This window comes from Jaculus jaculus, chromosome 6 (genome assembly GCF_020740685.1).
Source record: "Jaculus jaculus isolate mJacJac1 chromosome 6, mJacJac1.mat.Y.cur, whole genome shotgun sequence".
In the NCBI taxonomy this organism is placed as follows: domain Eukaryota; kingdom Metazoa; phylum Chordata; class Mammalia; order Rodentia; family Dipodidae; genus Jaculus; species Jaculus jaculus.
Genome location: NC_059107.1, coordinates 36,527,883 through 36,546,480, shown reverse-complemented (window position 1 = coordinate 36,546,480; position 18,598 = coordinate 36,527,883). Strand labels below are relative to the sequence as shown.

General features: G+C 45.6%; 1 protein-coding gene across 4 annotated transcripts; it reads right to left on the bottom strand.

Annotated features, from left to right (window-relative positions):
• Nucleotides 1–254: 254 nt before the first annotated feature.
• Nucleotides 255–17,625, bottom strand: Hmces (5-hydroxymethylcytosine binding, ES cell specific). Of its 4 annotated transcripts, none has more exons than XM_045152602.1 (7): nucleotides 17,573–17,625; nucleotides 16,969–17,173; nucleotides 10,709–10,852; nucleotides 8,794–8,919; nucleotides 6,859–7,040; nucleotides 2,762–2,954; nucleotides 255–745 (listed from the first exon to the last, which is right to left on the bottom strand). In XM_045152602.1, the coding sequence occupies exons 2-7, from the start codon at nucleotides 17,149–17,151 to the stop codon at nucleotides 506–508; spliced, it is 1,068 nt and encodes a 355-aa protein (XP_045008537.1). In that variant the 5' UTR covers nucleotides 17,152–17,173; nucleotides 17,573–17,625; the 3' UTR covers nucleotides 255–505. The 4 variants fall into 4 exon arrangements, with proteins under 4 accessions (XP_045008537.1, XP_045008535.1, XP_045008536.1 ...); XM_045152600.1 differs by having other exon boundaries at nucleotides 16,969–17,172; nucleotides 17,537–17,601; XM_045152601.1 differs by having other exon boundaries at nucleotides 17,534–17,588.
• Nucleotides 17,626–18,598: the final 973 nt, after the last annotated feature.

Genomic DNA, 18,598 nt, shown 5'->3' with positions numbered 1-18,598 from the left:
TACAACTGTATAGTTTTCCAAAAAGTACATCAAGGTTTATTAAATATAATTTACTCAGAACAAAATACATTATCAACACTTAATTCTGAGGTGGGCATAGTGGTAACACACACACACACACACACACACACACACACACACACACACCCCACACCAAAAAAAAAAAAAAAAGAACAGAGTCGGGTGTGGTGACACACGCTTTTAATCCCAGCACTCATGAGGCAGTGGCAGTGGTAGGATTGCCATGAGTTTGAGGCTACCCTGAGACCACACAGTGAATTCCAGGTCAGCCTGGGCCACAGTGAGACCCTACCTCAGAAGAACCACCACCACCAAAAACAAAAACAAAAACAAAAACAAAAAACCCTTACTTCTACCCCATGTTCCTCATGAACCCACAACTGTCCGGGATCATGGTGGCCCTGCCTCCCCAAGTAGATGCAGGCACTCCAACTGGTCCTAGCAGTATTCAACGCAGCCCACTGTGGCCTGGGCTCTCAGTTTGTCACTGGCTGTGAGGCCGCTTGGCCATGGGCTCTTCCTCCTTCTCCTGCTTCAGCCATCGCTCCAGAAGACCAGCGGCAGCACTTCTTTTGGGGGGCAATGGGCTCTTCTGTAGGAACTGGCTGGACCACTGGGGTATATCCGATTCATCCTTTTGGGGTGTTTGAGGAGCTTCCTTCTTGGGTGACTTTGTGGTCAGCCACTGCATCATTCTTTGACTGCTTCCACTCACCTTGGGCTCCTGGAGAGAAGAGAAAGCTCTGAGAATCTAGCTCAGCTTCTGAGGGAAGGTGAATTCAAAGAGACAGACAGAGGCAATAGCATTAGGTCCCAGCCCAGGCTTACATGGTGTTACAAAGGGTTCAACAGGATGGGGTGTGGGGCACTAAGGGCTCCCAGGGTAGGGAAAGAATTCTTAAAGAGGTCTCACAGAAGACACCAGTCAGGGAAGACCTGAAGGGCCTTCTAGATGTACAAGAATGAAGGGCTATGTGTGAATCAGTGAGTCAATGTGACTGGGGATTGTTGAAAATGAGGCTGGCAAAGCACATAGCTTCTGACAGTCACTATGGTCAGTGATTCAAGGGTAAATGTTTTCTCCTAGTTTGTGTGTCCTCGACTGTCACTATTCCCCTGCTCACCTCATATCCACACCCAATCCCGAGAAGTTCTCCTCTCACACCCTCTGGATGTGGCTCCTTCTTACAGAGTACAGACTGTGGCAGAAATGGGTAACTTTGCAGGACAAAGTAAATATATAAAATCTTTACAGCTAAGTGAAGTTAGGAGGTTGAGTAAAGGAAGGGTGAGGGGAAGGTTAATCAAAATCTAAGCAGAGGGATGGAGAGATGGCTTAGTGGTTAAGCGCTTGCCTATGAAGCCTAAGGACTCTGGTTCAATGCTCGATTCCCTAGGACCCATGTTAGCCAGATGCACAAGGGGGTGAATGCGTTTGGAGTTCATTTGCAGTGGCTGGAAGCCCTGGTGCGCCCATTCTCTCTCTCTCTGCCTTGTTCTGTCTGTCACTCCCAAATAAATAAATAAAAATAAACAAAGAAAATTTAAGCAGATATAATTAAGTCATATGGAAACCTACTTTTATGGACAATGGCACATCCAGAAGCTGAGAAGTGAGAGGAGTACTCAGCACTGAAACATCTCTATCACACCTTCCAAGGCTCAGGGAATATCATGGAAGAGGTAGCAGAAAGAATGTAAGAGTCAGGGCTGGATATGACTTAGTGATTAAGGTGTTTGCCTGCAAAGCTTTAGGATTCATGTTTGACTCCAGGTCCCATATATACCAGATGCAAAGTGATGCAAGCGCACAAGGTCACACATGTGCACATGTCTGGAGTTCAATTGCAGTGGCTGGAGGTCCTGGCATGCCAATTCTGTTTCACACAAACACTCACTCTCATTGTCCCATAAAAAAAAAAAAAAAAATTGACAACTTCCATAAAAAAAAAAAAAAAAAAAGGCAAGTCTGTTGGGCTTGCCTCAAAAGCAAAAAAAGTAAAAAATAAAGATTAAAAAAAAAAAAAACAAACAAAAAGAAGCTGGGCATGATAGTGCACACTTTTAATCCCAGCACTCGAGAGGCAGAGGTAGGAGAACTGGCATGAGTTAGAGGCCATCCTGAGATTACATAGTGAATTCCAGGTCAGCCTTAGCTAGAGTAAATCCCTACCTTGAAAAAAACAAAAAATAAGCCGGGTGAGGTGGCTCAAACCACCTCAATCCCAGCACTCAGGAGGCAGAGGTAAGAGGATTGCTATGAGTTAGAGGCCACCCTGAGACTACAGAGTAAATTCCAGGTTAGCCTGAGCTAGAGTGATACTCTACCTTGAAAAACCAAAATAAATAAAATGAAATAAATTTTTTTTTTTGAAATAAATTTTTTAAAATGCAAGGGCTAAAGGAAGGGGAGGAGTGCTTTGAAACACTGCCCTCTGGACATAAAGTGACCACTGCATTCATGACCTCAGCAGCTATCCTTACCTGCACAAGTCCTACACAATACTGGACCCATCAACATACTGCCATAGATAATGGGCAAGGAAAAAAGTTAAAATAGAAGAACTCAGTGGAGGGAGGATGGGATGGGAGGAACAAAAGATAGTAATGGGAGGGTATTAAGAACAAAACGTACATGTATGAAAACTGTCAATTTTTTCTTTTTTTTTTGAGAAAGAACACTAAAACAAAAGCAAAAAATGATGTACAACAGAAAAGACTACCAGTCCTAGCCTCCTACCTTGTTAGTTATCAAGTGGACAGGAGCCAAACACTCAGGAGTACTGTTTCGAGAGTTGTTCACCACTTGAGAGACTGGATGGAAGGTGATGTTCTCTGTGGGGTGGATTAACTTCAGAGCTTCCTGAGTAGAAACCTCGCCAAAATCAAGCCATTTGGAGACAGCCTCCTCTCCATCTAGTATGGCAGGCATCCTACCAGAGAGGCCAATATTAGCATTTGTTGGGAGAGGCAGGAGGTTAGAGAAAGGACAGACAGGTCAGCTGACAGCACAGTCATCACAGGGGCAGCTGGCCCTCTGGCCCTGTGTGGTTTGAATCAGGTGTCCCTCATAAACTTAGGTATTTTTGAATACTAGTCTCCCCAGCTGATGGCAATTGAAAATGAAAGCCTCCTGGAGTGGTATATTGTTGGGGGTGGGCTTATGGGTGTTATAGTCAGTTTCCCCATGCTAATGTTTAGCACACTCTCCTACTGCTGTTGTCCACCTGATATTGGCAAGGGGGTAATGTTCATCCTCTGCTCATGTCGTCGTTTCTCCCCTGCCATCATGGAGCTTCCCTTTGAGTCTGTAAGCCAAAATAAGCCTTTTATCCCACAAGCTGCTCTTGGTCAGGTGATTTATGTCAGCAATGTAAACCTGACTGCAACAGTGCACTTGGTACTGAGGAGTGGGATAACTGCCAGACACCTGACTGTGTGGCTTTGGCCTTCTGGAGCTGATTTTCTAGAGGAATGAGAAAGGATTTGAAACCTTGGCCTAAGAGATGCCTTGCATTGCTGTAAGTACAGCTTGATGGACTATTTTGGTCATAGTTGAAAGACATGAATGCAGTAAGAACTACAGACTGTGAAGTTTTGTGAGAAAGAGCTTTGCCTGGACTGGGCTAGAAGCAGTTTGTGTGAGAGGCTTGCTATTATGTTGGTGTCCTGAGAACTTGTGCAGGGTTGCAGTGCATAGAAACGGACTTGTGTGTGCAGAGGGATATGACACAGAAAGAAATTTTTGGGCTGAAACTGCTGCTTGTTCAGCTGTAATTGTATGAGAGAGAACAGCCTTTGAGCTTAGGGCAGTAAGAAGAATGTTGACTCTTTTGAAGGGTCCTGTAAGCTCAAGGAGTATCCTGTTCTTCAAAGTCTGCTTACTCCCTCCTGGATTAATAAATTGGCACCCTACCTGGTATTACAGAGTATAAGAAATGCAGGAAAGAGATTGAAATTGTAACACAGTATTTTTGGAAGCAGCCAGGGGTAGTATGAAGCAGGTTTGCTGGATGCCTGCATAGACCCCATGGGGCCATGAAGATGAACCATGGATTGTAGTGGAGACCCATTGGAGATGCTGGGACCTCGAGATGGCTGCTAAGGAAAGCTGCTGGCCCCGATGAAGTTTTCCAGGACTGTGAATAGCCTAGCTGGAGGGGCGGAATTGGAATACCAGAGACTTGTTGCTGGTTAGAATTATCAGACTGGGAGACTTGTCACTGGCTAGAGTTGGTGGACTTGGAACTACAGAGTTTGATGTTTGTCCTGGTTGTTTTAAATCTTGTATTGGTTGAATATTTCTTTGATATACCTAATGCCATCTTTTGTTTATTATGTGCCATTATGGGTTTTTTGGACTTTTTTTTTTTTTTTGGTGTTATGGCTCAGTTAAAAGACTTTGGATTATAGGGAAGTTTGAACATCATTAGGATTGATAAAAACTGTGGGGACTCTCAAAGCCATACTGGGCAGAATGTGGTGGTTTGATTCAGGTGTCCCCCATAAACTTATGTATTCTGAATGCTAGTCCCCTCAGCTGATGGCAATTGGAAATTAAAGCCTCCTGAAGGTGGTGTATTTGTTGGGGGCAGGCTTATGGGTGTTATAGCCAGTTTCCCCATGCCAGTATCTGGCACACTCTCCTACTGCTGTTGTCCACCTGATGTTGGCAAGGGGGAGATGTTCATCCTCTGTTCATGTCATTATTTTCCCTGCCATCATGGAGCTTCTCCTCTAGTCTGTACGCCAAAATAAACCTCTTTTTGTTTCCCCCCACAAGCTGCTCTTGGTCTAGTGATTTCTGTTAACAATGCGAACCCGACTGCAACAATCCCCCATGGCTGACTTGACTCCATGTTCCCTGACACAAATTGACAGGGTACTAGACTGAGCACCTGAGCGCCATGGTTGAAGTCTGACCGCCCAGGCAGGGAGCACTAGGATGGTCAATATGAGCCAGTTACCCTCCAGCAACGGGTGAACTGCCCATGGTATCTCAGTCCAGAACTAAAGGGAGATCGCAAACTGAAACACTGTCCCCAACAATCCCGACTCATCCTCTGTGAAAGACCGACAGGAAGGGTGGGCTTCCTGGTATTCCTGGTGCCAAGGGGATCCTGGAGTCCCTCCTATACAGGATGCTGAAGCAGGATGATCACAGGAGTCTGCCTAGGCAACATGGCAAGACACCATTTTTTTTTTTTTGTTTGTTTGTTTTGATGATTCTGTATTTCAAGGCAGTGCCTCACTCTAGCCCAGGCTGGCCTTGAACTCAAAGGAATCCACCTACTTCAGCCTCTGGTATGCATGTCACCATGCCTGGCTTTCTTTTCAATTTTTTGTTGTTGTTGTTTTGTTTTTCGAGGTAGCGTCTCAATCTAGCCCAGGCTGACCTGGAATTCATTTGGTAGTCTCAGTGTGGCCTTGAACTCACCGCGATTCTCCTACCTCTGTCTCCCTGAGTGCTGGGATTAAAGGCATATGCCACCACGGCTGAATCTTTTCAGTTTTTATTTTGAGGCAGAGTCTTGCTAAGTCTCCCAAGCTGGTCTAAACTCAAGATTCACCTCAGATTCAAGCAGCTGAGATTATAGGCCTACTGAATTGCTGGTTTTAAACTGTACAACTGCTTCAATGTGTCTGATCTATCAGAAGCAAATGAGACATAATGCAAACTCTGCACTTGCTTATGCAGGATTTTATCTCTGAGGATATAGAACACTGCCCCCAGCTGAAGTGAGCTTGTAGCAATGCACAAAGTGCACCTCACAGCTATATCAGCTTACCACATGTGACAGCTGCATTTTATTATTCTTCTGTTTTTTGTTTTTTTTTTTTTTTTTTTTGAGGTAGGGTCTCACTCTAGCCCAGGCTGACCTGGAATTCACTATGTAGTCCCAGGGTAGCCTTGAACTCATGGTGATCCTCCTACCTCTGCCTCCCTAGTGCTGGGATTAGAGGCGTGCGCCACCATGTTCAGCTTCTTCTGCACTTTTGAATTTTTCTGTACCTTTTATTTTTTCTAGGTAGGGTCTTACCCTAGCTCAAGCTGACCTGGAATTCACTATGTAGTCTCAGGGTGGCCTCGAACTCTCAGCAATCCTCTGCCTCCCGAGTGCTGGGATTAAAGGCATGTGCTACCAGGCCTGGCTTCCAAGTGTTTTTATTTTATTTATTTATTCTTTTTGGTTTTCCGAGGTAGGGTCTCACTCTGGCCCAGGCTGACCTGGAATTCACTATGGAGTCTCAGGATGGCCTTGAACTCACGGCAATCCTCCTACCTCTTGCCTCCCGAGTGCTAGGATTAAAGGCATGCGCCACCATGCCTGGCATATTTGGGTTATTTTTGAGATGGGTCTTGGGGTCTTGCTATATAACACTGTGGTGGTCCTTCCTATTTCTGCCTCTGCTGTGCCATCATACACACTGTCTAACAATGTGGAGAACTTCCCTGGTTGGTGATATAGCTGATTATGGGAGACAAATGCAGACACATCAGTTCAATACAGAGACTTCAACAAATCAAACATCACCTTAAAAAGCAGTGGGCACGACATGGTATGGAATGGCTCGGTGGTACGACTGGGCCTACCATAACCACAGACATGCTAAGCACATGATCAACCATGAATTATACCTCTATCTAGCTCCTAAAAATATTTTAAAAATCTCTGAACTCCAGAAAGCTTTCATGTGGTTTTCACTGTGTAATTTGGAATGCAGTGGTAATATCTGTAGGAATATGAATTGTGTTTTAGGTAAATTGTAACTAGTTTACATAACAACTAAAAGCAGAGGACAAACCCGACCCTGAAGGGACAGGAAGTGACTTGCCTGTGGTGGATGTCTCTCAGGCTTCTGCAGGAGTCCACTGTGATGATGGTGTAGGAGTACAGGAGCTCTCCTCCCCCTGGGGGGTCCCAACAGTCAAAGATCCCTGCCATTGTCAGCAGCCTCCAGTTGTCCCAGACCTTGTCCCAGTAATCAGGATTGTCTGCAGTGTCCTTGCTGCCTGGCTGGAAGCAGAACAAGCAAGTACAGTGCACTCTGCAGACTCTTTACACCCACCCATGTTGAGTGCTGCTTTAAGAGAGGCAGTGCCAGGCATGGTGGCACACACCTTTAATTCTAGCACTTGGGAGGCAAAGGTAAGAAGATTGCCAGGAGTTTGAGGCCATCCTGAGACTACATAGTGAATTACAGGTCAGCCTGAGCTAGAGTGATACAATCGAAAAACCAAAATAAATACATAAATAAATAAATAAAAAGGGCAGCAACATGTGAGCTGTGTTAGGAGCAATCTAGCCAATCCGTATCTACCACACCTGATCCACAGAAGATGCAGACTTACGGCCCCTTAATTCTTTTGGAACTTAACACCTTCACATGGTAATCAGACCTTCCAGGATCTAGTTCAGGAAGGGCCTATTCCCTGCTGGCCAGCTAACCCTCACGAGGAAACACCAGAGAAACTGAAAGTTTGTGTAGAACAAAGGTTGTTTCAAGGCCATGATCTGTATTGCAGCTATTATAAATCATCTTATGCTTCTTTTTATCTCCATAGCACAGCTACAGACATCTGCCCACTATTTACCTATTTTTTCAGTTTCTGTAAAACTTGCCTATCACATAATCAAGGTCTCTGACATTAGGCTAGGGCTCTGAGCTCTGAAAACCGACAATAATAAATAGCCCAAGATAAGGTATATACACACTCAGCCATCAGATCTGGAGTCCAGGCTTTAGAAGAGATTCCCCTGGGCCCACACAGGTGTGAAAATAAACTGTCCATTCAGACTTAGGTGTCAGTTCTGTGAGCCTTAGTTTCCTATATCAAGACCCTACCTTAAAAACAAACAAACAAACAACAACAACAAAAAAAAAAAAAACCAGGGCTAGAGAGATGGTTTTGCAGTTGAGGCACTTGCCAGCAAAGCCAAAGGACCCAGGTTAGATTCCCCAGTACCCATGTAAAGCCTGGTTTACCCATATCTATCTGCCTCTCTCTCAAATAAATAAATATTATTTTTATTTTTTATTTAAGAGAGAGAAAGAGAGAGAGAATGGGCACACCAGGGCCTCTAACCATTGTAAATGAACTCCAGATGCATGTGCCACCTTGTGTATATGGCTTACGTGGGACCTGGAGAATCCAACCTTGGTCCTTAGGCTTCGCAGGCAGGAACCTTAACCACTAAGCCATCTCTCCAGCCCTAAATAAAAATATTTTTAAAAAACCAAATTAGGGAGCCAGGCATGGTGGCACACACCTTTAATTCCAGCACTTGGGAGGCAGAGGTAGGAGGCCACCTTGAGACTACATAGTGAATTCTAGGTCAGCCTGGGTTAGAGGAAAACCCTTCCTCAAAAAAAAAAAAAAAAAAAAAAAAAAGAATAACAACAACAAAAACATGCTGGGTACTTGAGGGAGACAGAGTTAGGAGGATTGCCATGAGTTCAAGGACACCCTGAGATTACATAGTGAATTCCAGGTCAGCCTGAGCTAGAATGAAACCCTACCTAGAAAAAACAACAACAACTTAATAAGGTGATAGTTCTGAGAAATGTGCCATTAAACAATTTTGTGTGAACACCACAATATGTACTTACATACACCTATGCAGAATAGCCCACTACACACCAAGACCAAATAGTACAGCCACTGTCATATTTATGGCTTATCATGACGGAAACATTGTTCTATGATGTATGATCTTGACTGGTATTTCTCTCCTTTCCAAATATAAACATTGGTGTAGTAGCCAATACCTTCTCTGACTTGATCTGAGGGAAATAGATGAAGTATGGCTGCCTCTGGCTTGTTCCCTGACATCGCTGCCACTCGTAGAATCCATCAGCTAAAACAACACAGCGTCTTCCCTTTCCCAGAGGCACCTGAGAGAAAATGAGCAAGGTATTATGCTATTAGTGACAGGATCCCATTACATGACTCTCAAGTCATGAGCTGAAGTAGTTTGGTGGTAAACATACACAAGACCCTAGCTTCCATACCCAGCACCACAGACACATATACAAAACAAAACATTCAGATCTAATGTGTGACCTCACAAGAATTATTTACCCTTTTTTTTTTTTTCTTTTGGTGAGCTGGGGATTGAATCCAGGCAAGGACTCTACCACTGAGCTATATTCCAAACCCTACAAGTATTAGCTTTTCTTTACCTTACTTTTTTTTTTCTCCTTACTTTTCTGATGTATAAAGTCACCATTCAATTAAATGGACACTAAAAAAATTAAATTATGTACATAAAAGCAACCAGCTTGTGCTGGAGAGATGGCTCACTGGTTAACAGCACTTCCTTGCCAGGCCTAACGGCCTGGGTTCAGTTCCCCAGTACCCACATAAAGCCAGATGCACAGAGTGGTGTACAGACCTGGAGTTTGTTTGCAGTTGCAAGGCGCCCTGGGGTGCCTATCTCTCTCCCACTCCTTGCAAACAAATAATAAAAATATTTAAAACAATTTTTTAGAAAAGCACCAGGCATAGTGGCACACCTCTTTAATCCCAGCACTCAGGAAACAGAGGTAGGAGGATCGCTGTGAGTTCAAGACCACCCTGAGACTACATAGTGAATTCCAGGTCACCCTGAGCTAGAGTGAGACCCTACTTCAAAAAACAAAAAACAAAAAACAAAAAAAAACAAACAAACAAACAAAAAAAAAGTAACTAGCTGTATCCTAACAAACAGGTACCTGTGGCGACCAGTCTCCACCACTAGCACTCAGTGGACTGTTTCCCAGTGTTCACAATCCTTGTCATCCCTTCCTATACTGAACTGGGCTGGCTCTGGATGACAAACAGAATACAGCAAAAGCAATACTGTACGCAAAGACCGAAGCTCTGCAGCTGTTTTCTTGTCTTCCTGGGGCATGGACTCTTAGGTTAGCTGCCTGTCAGAATCCCAGGTACCTGCCACACTCAAGCCAAGACTGTGGAAAGGCCTTCAGGTATTTCGGCCATTCCAACCAAGGTATGAACCATGGTGAAGAAGCCACCTTGGATATCCATTCCCAGGTACCATTTGGGAAGCACAACAGACCATCCAAGAAAAAACTGCCCCACCGAGTCCACAGTATAATTGTTTTGTTTCAAACAGGGCCTCACTGTAATAGCCCAAGCTGGCCTTCAACTCCAGGTGGTTCCCCCACCTCAGCCTCCCAAGTGCTGGGATTAAAGGCATGCACCACCATCCTGGCCCAACTGTTTTGTTTCAAATGACCAAGTTTAGGCTGGGTATGGTGGCACTTGCCTTTAATCCCAGCACTCAGAAGGCTGAAGTAGAAGGACTGCCATGAGTTCAAGACCAACCTGGAGCTACAGAATGAATTGTAGGTCAGCCTGTGCTAGAATGAGACCTTAGCCTGGGGGAAAAAAGTATTTAAAAAACAATAAATTCAAATGACCAAGTTTAGGCATGGCTGGTCTATTACACAGCAACAAACAAAATAGGACTCTACATTAACAACTAGGCAATGCTGGGCATGGTGGTGCACACCTTTATTCCTAGCACTCAGGAGGCAGAGGTAGGAGGATTTCCATAAGTTCAAGGCCAGCCTGAGACTACATAGTGAATTCCAGGTCAGCCTGGGCTACAGCCTGACCCTACCTCAACAAAACAAAACAACCTCAAAGTATGTATCCTTCCCTAGATCCACCACTCACCTTGAATGACTGTTTCTCCAGGATGGTGTCACTGCGGCAGTTGGTGGTGTTGAACTGCAGCTTGGAAGGATCACTCTCTTTGAACCAGGATGGGACTAAGCCCCACCGCATGGGAGCAATGATTCGCTCTGATGAGTCCGCATCCTGCCACAGAAGCAAGGCTCAGAGTTAGCACCACAACTCAGTGGTGAGGGTGCCTGTCTAGCACACACAAGGTCCTCTAGATTCAACACCCAGCACCATAACCAGAAAAATAAATAAATACATAAAAAAGCAAATAATTGCATAAGAAGGTGCCACTTGGCAAGAGAAAAACCCAAAGAAGGGTTTGGTCTGGGGAAAGATCATATGATGAATTTCTGGTAGCTGTGAGAAGTCTGTGGCATTTAGAAAAATCTCTTGATGCTCTTCCCATTCAGAGTTGGGTCTAGGTCTCTTCCTCTTGAATGGGCCTTAAATGGGTTTGTAACTAACCAAAAGTGACAAGTAACGTTATGATTTTAATTTTTATTTATTAAATATATTTTATTTATCATTTTTCTGAGGTAGGTTCTCAATCTAGTCCAGGTTGGCCTCGAACTCACAGCAATCCTCCTAACTCTGCCCCCTACATGCTGGGATTAAAGGCATGCAGGCCACACCCAGTTTATTTTTATTAAATATTTTATTTATTTATTTATGAGAGAGAAAGAGACAGACAGAAAGAGAGAATGGACATGCCAGGGCCTCTAGCCACTGCCTACGAACTCCAAACACATGTGTCCTCTTGTGCATCTGGTTTACATGGGTCCTTGGGAATCGAACCTGGATCCTTAGGCTTCACATGCAAATGCTGTAACTGCTAAGCCATTTCCCCAGTCCCCCCAGTTTATTTACTCTTATTTTTTTAATTTTTAAATTTAAATATTTACTTAGGAGAGATACATAGAGAGAATGAGACAGAATGGATGTACCTGGGCCTCCAACCACTACAAATACTCTCGACACATGTGGCACCTTATGCATCCAGTTTATGTGGGTCCTGGGTAATTGAACCTGGGTCCTTTGGCTTTACAGGCAAACGCCTTAACCACTAAGCCATCTCTCCAGCCCACTCTTTTAATTTTTTTCTTTATTTATTTTTAGAGAGGGGAGAGAGAGAATGGCATACCACGGCCTTCAGCTACTGTAAACGAACTCCAGATTCATGTGCCATCTTGTACATCCCCCAGTTTATTTATTTATTTTTAATTTTTCTTTTGTTTATTTTTATTTTATTTATTTGAGAGTGACAGACAGAGAGAGAAAGAGGCAGATAGAGAGAGAATGGGCGCGCCAGGGCCTCCAGCCGCTGAAAACGAACTCCAGACACGTGCGCCCCCTTGTGCATCTGGCTAACGTGGGTCCTGGGGAATCAAGCCTCAAACCCGGGTCCCTAGGCTTCACAGGCAAGCACTTAACCGCTAAGCCATTTCTTCAGCCCCCCCCCCCCCCAGTTTATTTTTTGACACTATAATTTAAGGTCAAAAAATGATCTTAAAAATTTTGAGGGCCAGGTGTGGTGGCGCATGCCTTTAATCTCAGCACTTGGGAGGCAGAGGAAGAATCACCATGAGTTCAAGGCCACCCTGAGACTACATAGTGAATTCCAGGTCAGCCTGAGCTAGAGTGAGACCCTACCCTGAAACACACACTTACAGACACACACGAAAAAAAAATTTGAGGGTTGGAGAGATGGCTTAGCGGTTAAAGTGCTTGCATATGAAGCCTAAGGACCTATGTCTGACTCCCTAGATCCCACGTAAGTCAGACACACAGACTGCACATGCACACAAGCTGGCACACGTGTCTGGAGTTCAACTGCAGTGGCTAAAGGCTTTGGCATACCAATTCTCTCTCTCTCTCTCTCTCTCATTAAAAAAAAAAAAAAAAAAAAAGGCTAGAGAGGCAACTTACTGTTTAAGGCACTTGCCTGTGAAGCCTAAGAACTCATGCTTGAATCTCCAGGTCCCACATATACCAGATGCACAGTGATGCAAGTGCACAATTTCACACATGTGCACAAGGGGGAGCACACATTTGGAGTTGTTTTGCAGAGGCTGAGGGCCCTGGCGTTCCCATTCTCTCTTTCTCAAACAAAAAAAAATTTTTTTTAATTTAGCCAGGTGTGGTGGCACACACCTTTAATCCCATAACTCGGTAGACAGAGGTAGGAGGATTGCCATGAGACTACATAGTAAATTCCAGGTCAGCCTGAGCTAGAGTGAGATCCTACCTTGAAAACCAAAACAAAACAAAAAGATTAGAAAGCTGTAAAGAACAAACACATCCAGTTCTCCCTACACAATTCTGCTAAAAAGTCTATTCTGAGCAAATAACTTTGATGCCTTATCTACTTCCCTTGGACCTGCAGCTAATTCAGTCTGTTTGACTTAGGATCCTCCTTATAAGTTTGAACCCCAGCCTGACTCAGTGCTTCAGCCTTTACCCCTCAGGAAGACTGCTGCCCCTCACTGTACCTCTCAATAAACTGTCTGTAGAGATCAAGTCCAGTGTTATCTTTTGCTTTTCTCTTACCCTTGCCTTACAATGACTACAAACAATCCCTCAACTTCTTCCTGAGTTTGGCTTACCTAAGTAAGCTGGCCCCTCTTGGGCCAGCCCCTTGAATCCAAAAACCAACCAGATCTCTTCTGTACACAGCTGAGTCTGCAGAAAGGCATCCTAATGAACTGAAATGAAGCTTGCCATGTGCTGGAGTAAGAATTTCTTCCTTGTAACTTTGTTACCTTCCTCTACGTTCTGACCCTTCTCTAACTTCTGTGGATATCTCTCTGTTCCCTGGGCCTCCTCCTCTGCAGAGCAAGGAATCGTCTTCTGTCCCGAATCTTCCTAATCACCCCCTGGATACATTTTTTTGACATGGGCTCTCAGGTCCTGCCTTCCACGTGTGTATATAACCATTCTAGTGTTCCCTAGATACTAGTTTTCCCTAAATAAATCTCATAACTAATAACTTTACCATTCTCAGAGTCCATTTCCTCAATTATTTGTTGAAATTGACAGGAATCTAAAAGTTGGGGTTTTGCAAACCAGGGACTCCTGTACCCCCAAATCTCGTAACAGTGCTTATGATAGGACCCTGTCTTGGGGTTTCCAAAAAGTTCTGGCAACAAAACTTTCTACAATTCCCAATCCCCCCCCAAAAAAATCAATAAAAAGCCTGGTGTGATGGTGCATGCCTTTAATCCCAGAACTTGGAGGCAGAAGTAGGAGGATCATTGAGTTGTAGGTCACCCTGAGACTACACAGTGAATTCCAAGTCAGTCTGGGCTAGAGTGAGACCTGACCTTGAAAAACAACAACAAAAAGAATTCAAGAGAGCCAGGGAGTGGACTACATAGTGAATTCCAGGTCAGCCTGAGCTAGAGTGAGACGCTACCTCAAAAAACCAAAGACAACTTGGGACAACTCTGATTTACCTTGCCGCACCACTCAAGAGACTTCCGTCAATGTCGGGGACAATTTGGTTGTTCTGACCTGTGAGCTGCTAGAAGTATCTTGTGAACAGAGTCCAAGAGCTACCACTAAACATTCTATGGTGCTCTGGACAAAGTCACCGCACCCTCAAGTGTCAGCAGTGCCTTCAATGAGAAATCTTGTTCAAACAAATCCTATTGGTTACCTTTGAATATTTTCATTGCACAAACCAAACCCAAACATGAGAACAATGAATACAAAGCTGGGAGAAGCCACAGCACTGAAATAGTGCTCAGAATTAGTCATCTGCTCCCCATGTGTGGACTTCAGGACAGCTGGTGTCACTGGGGCAAAAAGAGAGGAAGTAGTCTGCAAATCAGAGGTTTTAAATGCAAAGCTGCAACTTACACACACCTACATGCATATACACTGACATACAGGAGCAGATGTGAGGCATACACAAATTAATTTTTTTTTTAAGTTTCAATAGGGAAGTATACATCCCCTAAAAACAGAAAAAAGACTCAAGATAAACCACTTCATGTAAATGGCTTCATTCAACCCAAAAGATCAATATTTGAGCTGGAAATGCACGAAGACTATGTGCTTAGCATGCACAACGCCCTAGCTTACACACACACACACACACACACGTAAATAATGCTAAGGAACATGATCCCCATACTACATAGTGTGACCTTCCTGCCTCAAAATGACTGAATTATTTATTTATTTTTTGTGATGCTGGGATTGAACCAAAGGCTTCAAGCATGCTGTCTGCTCTCCACCCCACTAAGTAACATCCCAAGCCATTTTAAAAAACATATCAAGAACATTTAAAAATTTTAGGACATGGACATAAGTTGGGGAGATGGCTCAGCAGTTAAGGTTCTGCTTGCAAAACCTGCTGGCCTAGGTTTGATTTCCCAGTACCCATATAAAGAGAGATGTACCAAGGTACAAGCATCATTTGCAAGAGGCCCTGGCATGCATGCCCATCCTCTCCCTCTCTCACCTCATAAATAAATAAAAAACATTTAAAAAAATATTTAGGCCATGTGTGGTGATACACACCTTTAATCCAGCACTTGGGAGGCAGAGGTAGGAGGATTCCTGAGTTCGAGGCCAGCCTGAGACTACAGAGTGAGACCCAGGTCATCCTGAGCTAAAGTTAAACACTATCTCGGGGAAAAAAACAAAAACAAAAACAAAAAAAAACCCCACATTCACACTCTCTATACACACACACACACACACACACATCTTTATATTTAGGACATGGAGCAGCTATTACTTTCTATAACAGAGGATAAGGCAAAGAACTAAAACATGATTATAAGTGACTGGTCATTCCAACAACATGCATGGGAAAATCCTACAAATACAATGAATGAAATTAAACCATAGAAAAAGATAAACATAAAACAATCGAAAACACAAGCAGAAAAAAGAAACTTTTTTGGTTTTCCTAGGTGGGATCTCACTCTACCCCAGGCTGACCTGGAATTCACTGGGTAGTCTGAAGGTGGCCTCGAACTCACAGCAATCCTCCGACCTTTGCCTATGGAGTGCTGGAATTAAAGGTGTGTGCCACCATACCTGGCTAAGAATAGAAACTTTTCAATGCTCATAAACTATCAGATGTATCTGAGCTGGTTTTAAACTTGCCCTAGAGCTGGAGATTATAATTCACCTAGCCTGGTAAGAGTTATTTCTTTTACTTTTTTAAGCAATTCAAATGACCCTGATGAACAGCCAAGTTTGAAGGCTCTGTTCTTTCTTTCTTTTCTTTCTTTTTGTTTTGGATTTCCAAGGTAGGGTCTCGCTCTAGCCTAGGCTGACCTGGAACTCATTATGTAGTATCAGGGTGACCTCGAACTCACAGAGATCCTTCACCCCAGCCTTCTAAATGCTGGGATTACAGGTGCACGCCACAACACCAGGTGTGGTGGCACACACCTTTAATCCCAGCACTCTGGAGGCATAGGTAGGAGGACTGCCAAGAGTTTAAGACCACTCTGAGACTTCCAATGAATTCCAGGTCAGCATGGGCTACAGGAAGACCCTACCTCGAACTCGCTCCCCCCCCAAAAAGGTTCTATTTTAATAAAAAGATTCAAGCTGGGTATGGTGATGCACACCTGTAATGCCAGGACCCCGGAGGCAGAGGCAGGAGGATTACTGCAAGGTGTTCAGCCTGTTCTACATAGTATCAGGACAGCTAAAGCTACATAATGAGTGGAGAGATGGCTCAGCGGTTAAGGCACTTGCCTGCAAAGCCTAACAACCCATGTTCAATTCCCCAGTACCCATGTAAGCCAGATGCACAAAGTGGCACATGTGTCTGGAGTTCATTTGTAGTGGCTAGAGGCCCTACAGGGCCCATTCATTCTGTCTTTCTCTCTGACTCTTTCTCTCTCAAATAAATAAATAAAAATAAAGCATATTACTTAAAAAAAATGGGCTGGAGAGAGCGCTCAGGTTCGATTCCCCCAGTACACATATAAAGGCAGAGTTCGACTGCAATGGCAAGAGGCCCGGTCACACCCATTTTATCTCTCTGCTTGTAAACAAGTAAATAAATAAGTAAATAACCCTATTTTTAGCCGTGTGTGGTGGCGCACATCTTTAATCCCAGCACCTGGAAGGCCCAGGGTGGTTTTCAATTGGGGCCTGAATGCATCCAGTGGAGGATGGTTTTTATGGTAATCCCAGAGGCTGAGCATACATGAAATCAAACAAGAGTTAGAGGACACCCCCACCCCCAAGGCTGGGCTCTGCGGTGCTGATAAGTCAGTTACCTTCTCGAAGTGCAGTCGAGAGAGAAGCACTGGGCTGCTGGACTGCGGGCTCTTGTTGTAGGAGGGACAGTACCTATCAGGGTCCTTCCACTGCGGGAGCCGCTGCTGGCCCTGCCGGTCCCGATAGGCGCAGGCTCGGGTGAGAGCATCCCTCGGCAAGTGACAGGATGTTCGCCCACACATCCTCCAGCTCGCCTCTCACGACCTGCAAGTCACACAAGTGTCCGGTCACCCTCCGAGCTCCCTGCAGGCTCCGCGGGCAGGACACCCCTGGGTCACCGGCCGGGCCTATCCAGCTGCCGGCGTCAGATGTACGTCGTGGATTTAACGCTTCAACCCAAAAGGCGAGAACTTCACGCTCACACGTGGAGCTACTGGCGTTCTTGCGAGGCTCCTTCGGCCCCAATCCCGGTCCTTCTTTCCCTGCGTCCCAGTCCCGACCGCCCCGCGCCCTGTAGGCCGTCTACCCCACTCAGCCCCCGGAGAGCCCCGGTCTGCTGGGAGCAGAGGGTCCGAGAACCCAACCGCGGACGGCGACCTCTCTGCTCGCCCCGTGTCCCCTCACCACCCGGGTCCACGTCCCGTCCGCGCAGCGTCGCCTCACCCGACGCCCGCCCAGCGCTCGGCGCTCAGTCTCAGCCCGCGCGAGCTGGCCCCGCCCACGCGCGCTGCCCTCACCCTACGATGGCCCCGCCCCCCGAGGTCTTCCCCGTCCCGCCCATGCGCGCAGCCCGCAGCCTACGATGGCCCCGCCCCCAGAGGGCCTCTCGGCCCCGCCCATGCGCGCTGCCCTCTGCTTAGGATGGCCCCGCCCCCGGCGGTCCTCCAGGCCCCGCCCATGCGCACCGCCCTCTGCTTACGATGGCTCCGCCCCCGCCGCTCTCCAGGCTCAGCTTCCCAATCGTTTTTTTTTTTTCTCCCGACCGGGGCTGCCAGTCATTTCCGGTCGTTTTTTCCTGACTTTGACCTGCCCCGAGTTCTCTGGAATACTCTTCCAAAAGCGTCTCTTGAGAATTGGGGTGAACGGCGATGGTGAGCGCTGGCGATGCATCTGTCCCAGACTCCTCAGCCTTAAGCAGGCCAGGAGATGCGGACGGCTGTTCTTAGTCCCCGCCGCCCTAGTGCGGAGCAGGAGTGGACAGCCCGCCCTCAAACGGATAGCCCCTCCTGACCCCACTTGGAACCTCTGAGGGTGAGGGAGACCCCGCTTGTTAAAAACAAGTTTTTGGGGTTAGCGGTTGAGGCGTTTGCCTGCAAAGCCAAAGGACCCAGGAGCCACGTTAGCCAGCTGCACAAGGGGGAACACGTGCCTGGAGTTGGTTTGCTGCGGCTGGAGGCCCTGGCGCGTCCATTCTCTTCCCTCTCCTTAAAATAAATAAATAAAAAATATTAAAAACAAGTTCTTTGAAAAATCCCCCCCAAAAAACAAAACCTTTGCTGTCGCCAGTTTACCGCCCCAATTGCAGATTAAAATCCTTCACTCTTGGGCCATACACCCGGATTTCTTAATCTAGCCTAGAGCATTTCTTCCCTTTCCAGGAACACGTCCCCGCCTACCGAGTTTAAGAACCTTTGGCTGGCCCTGAATTATAAATGCATGGTTCCATTCCCATTAGGTGCTGTCACTCAG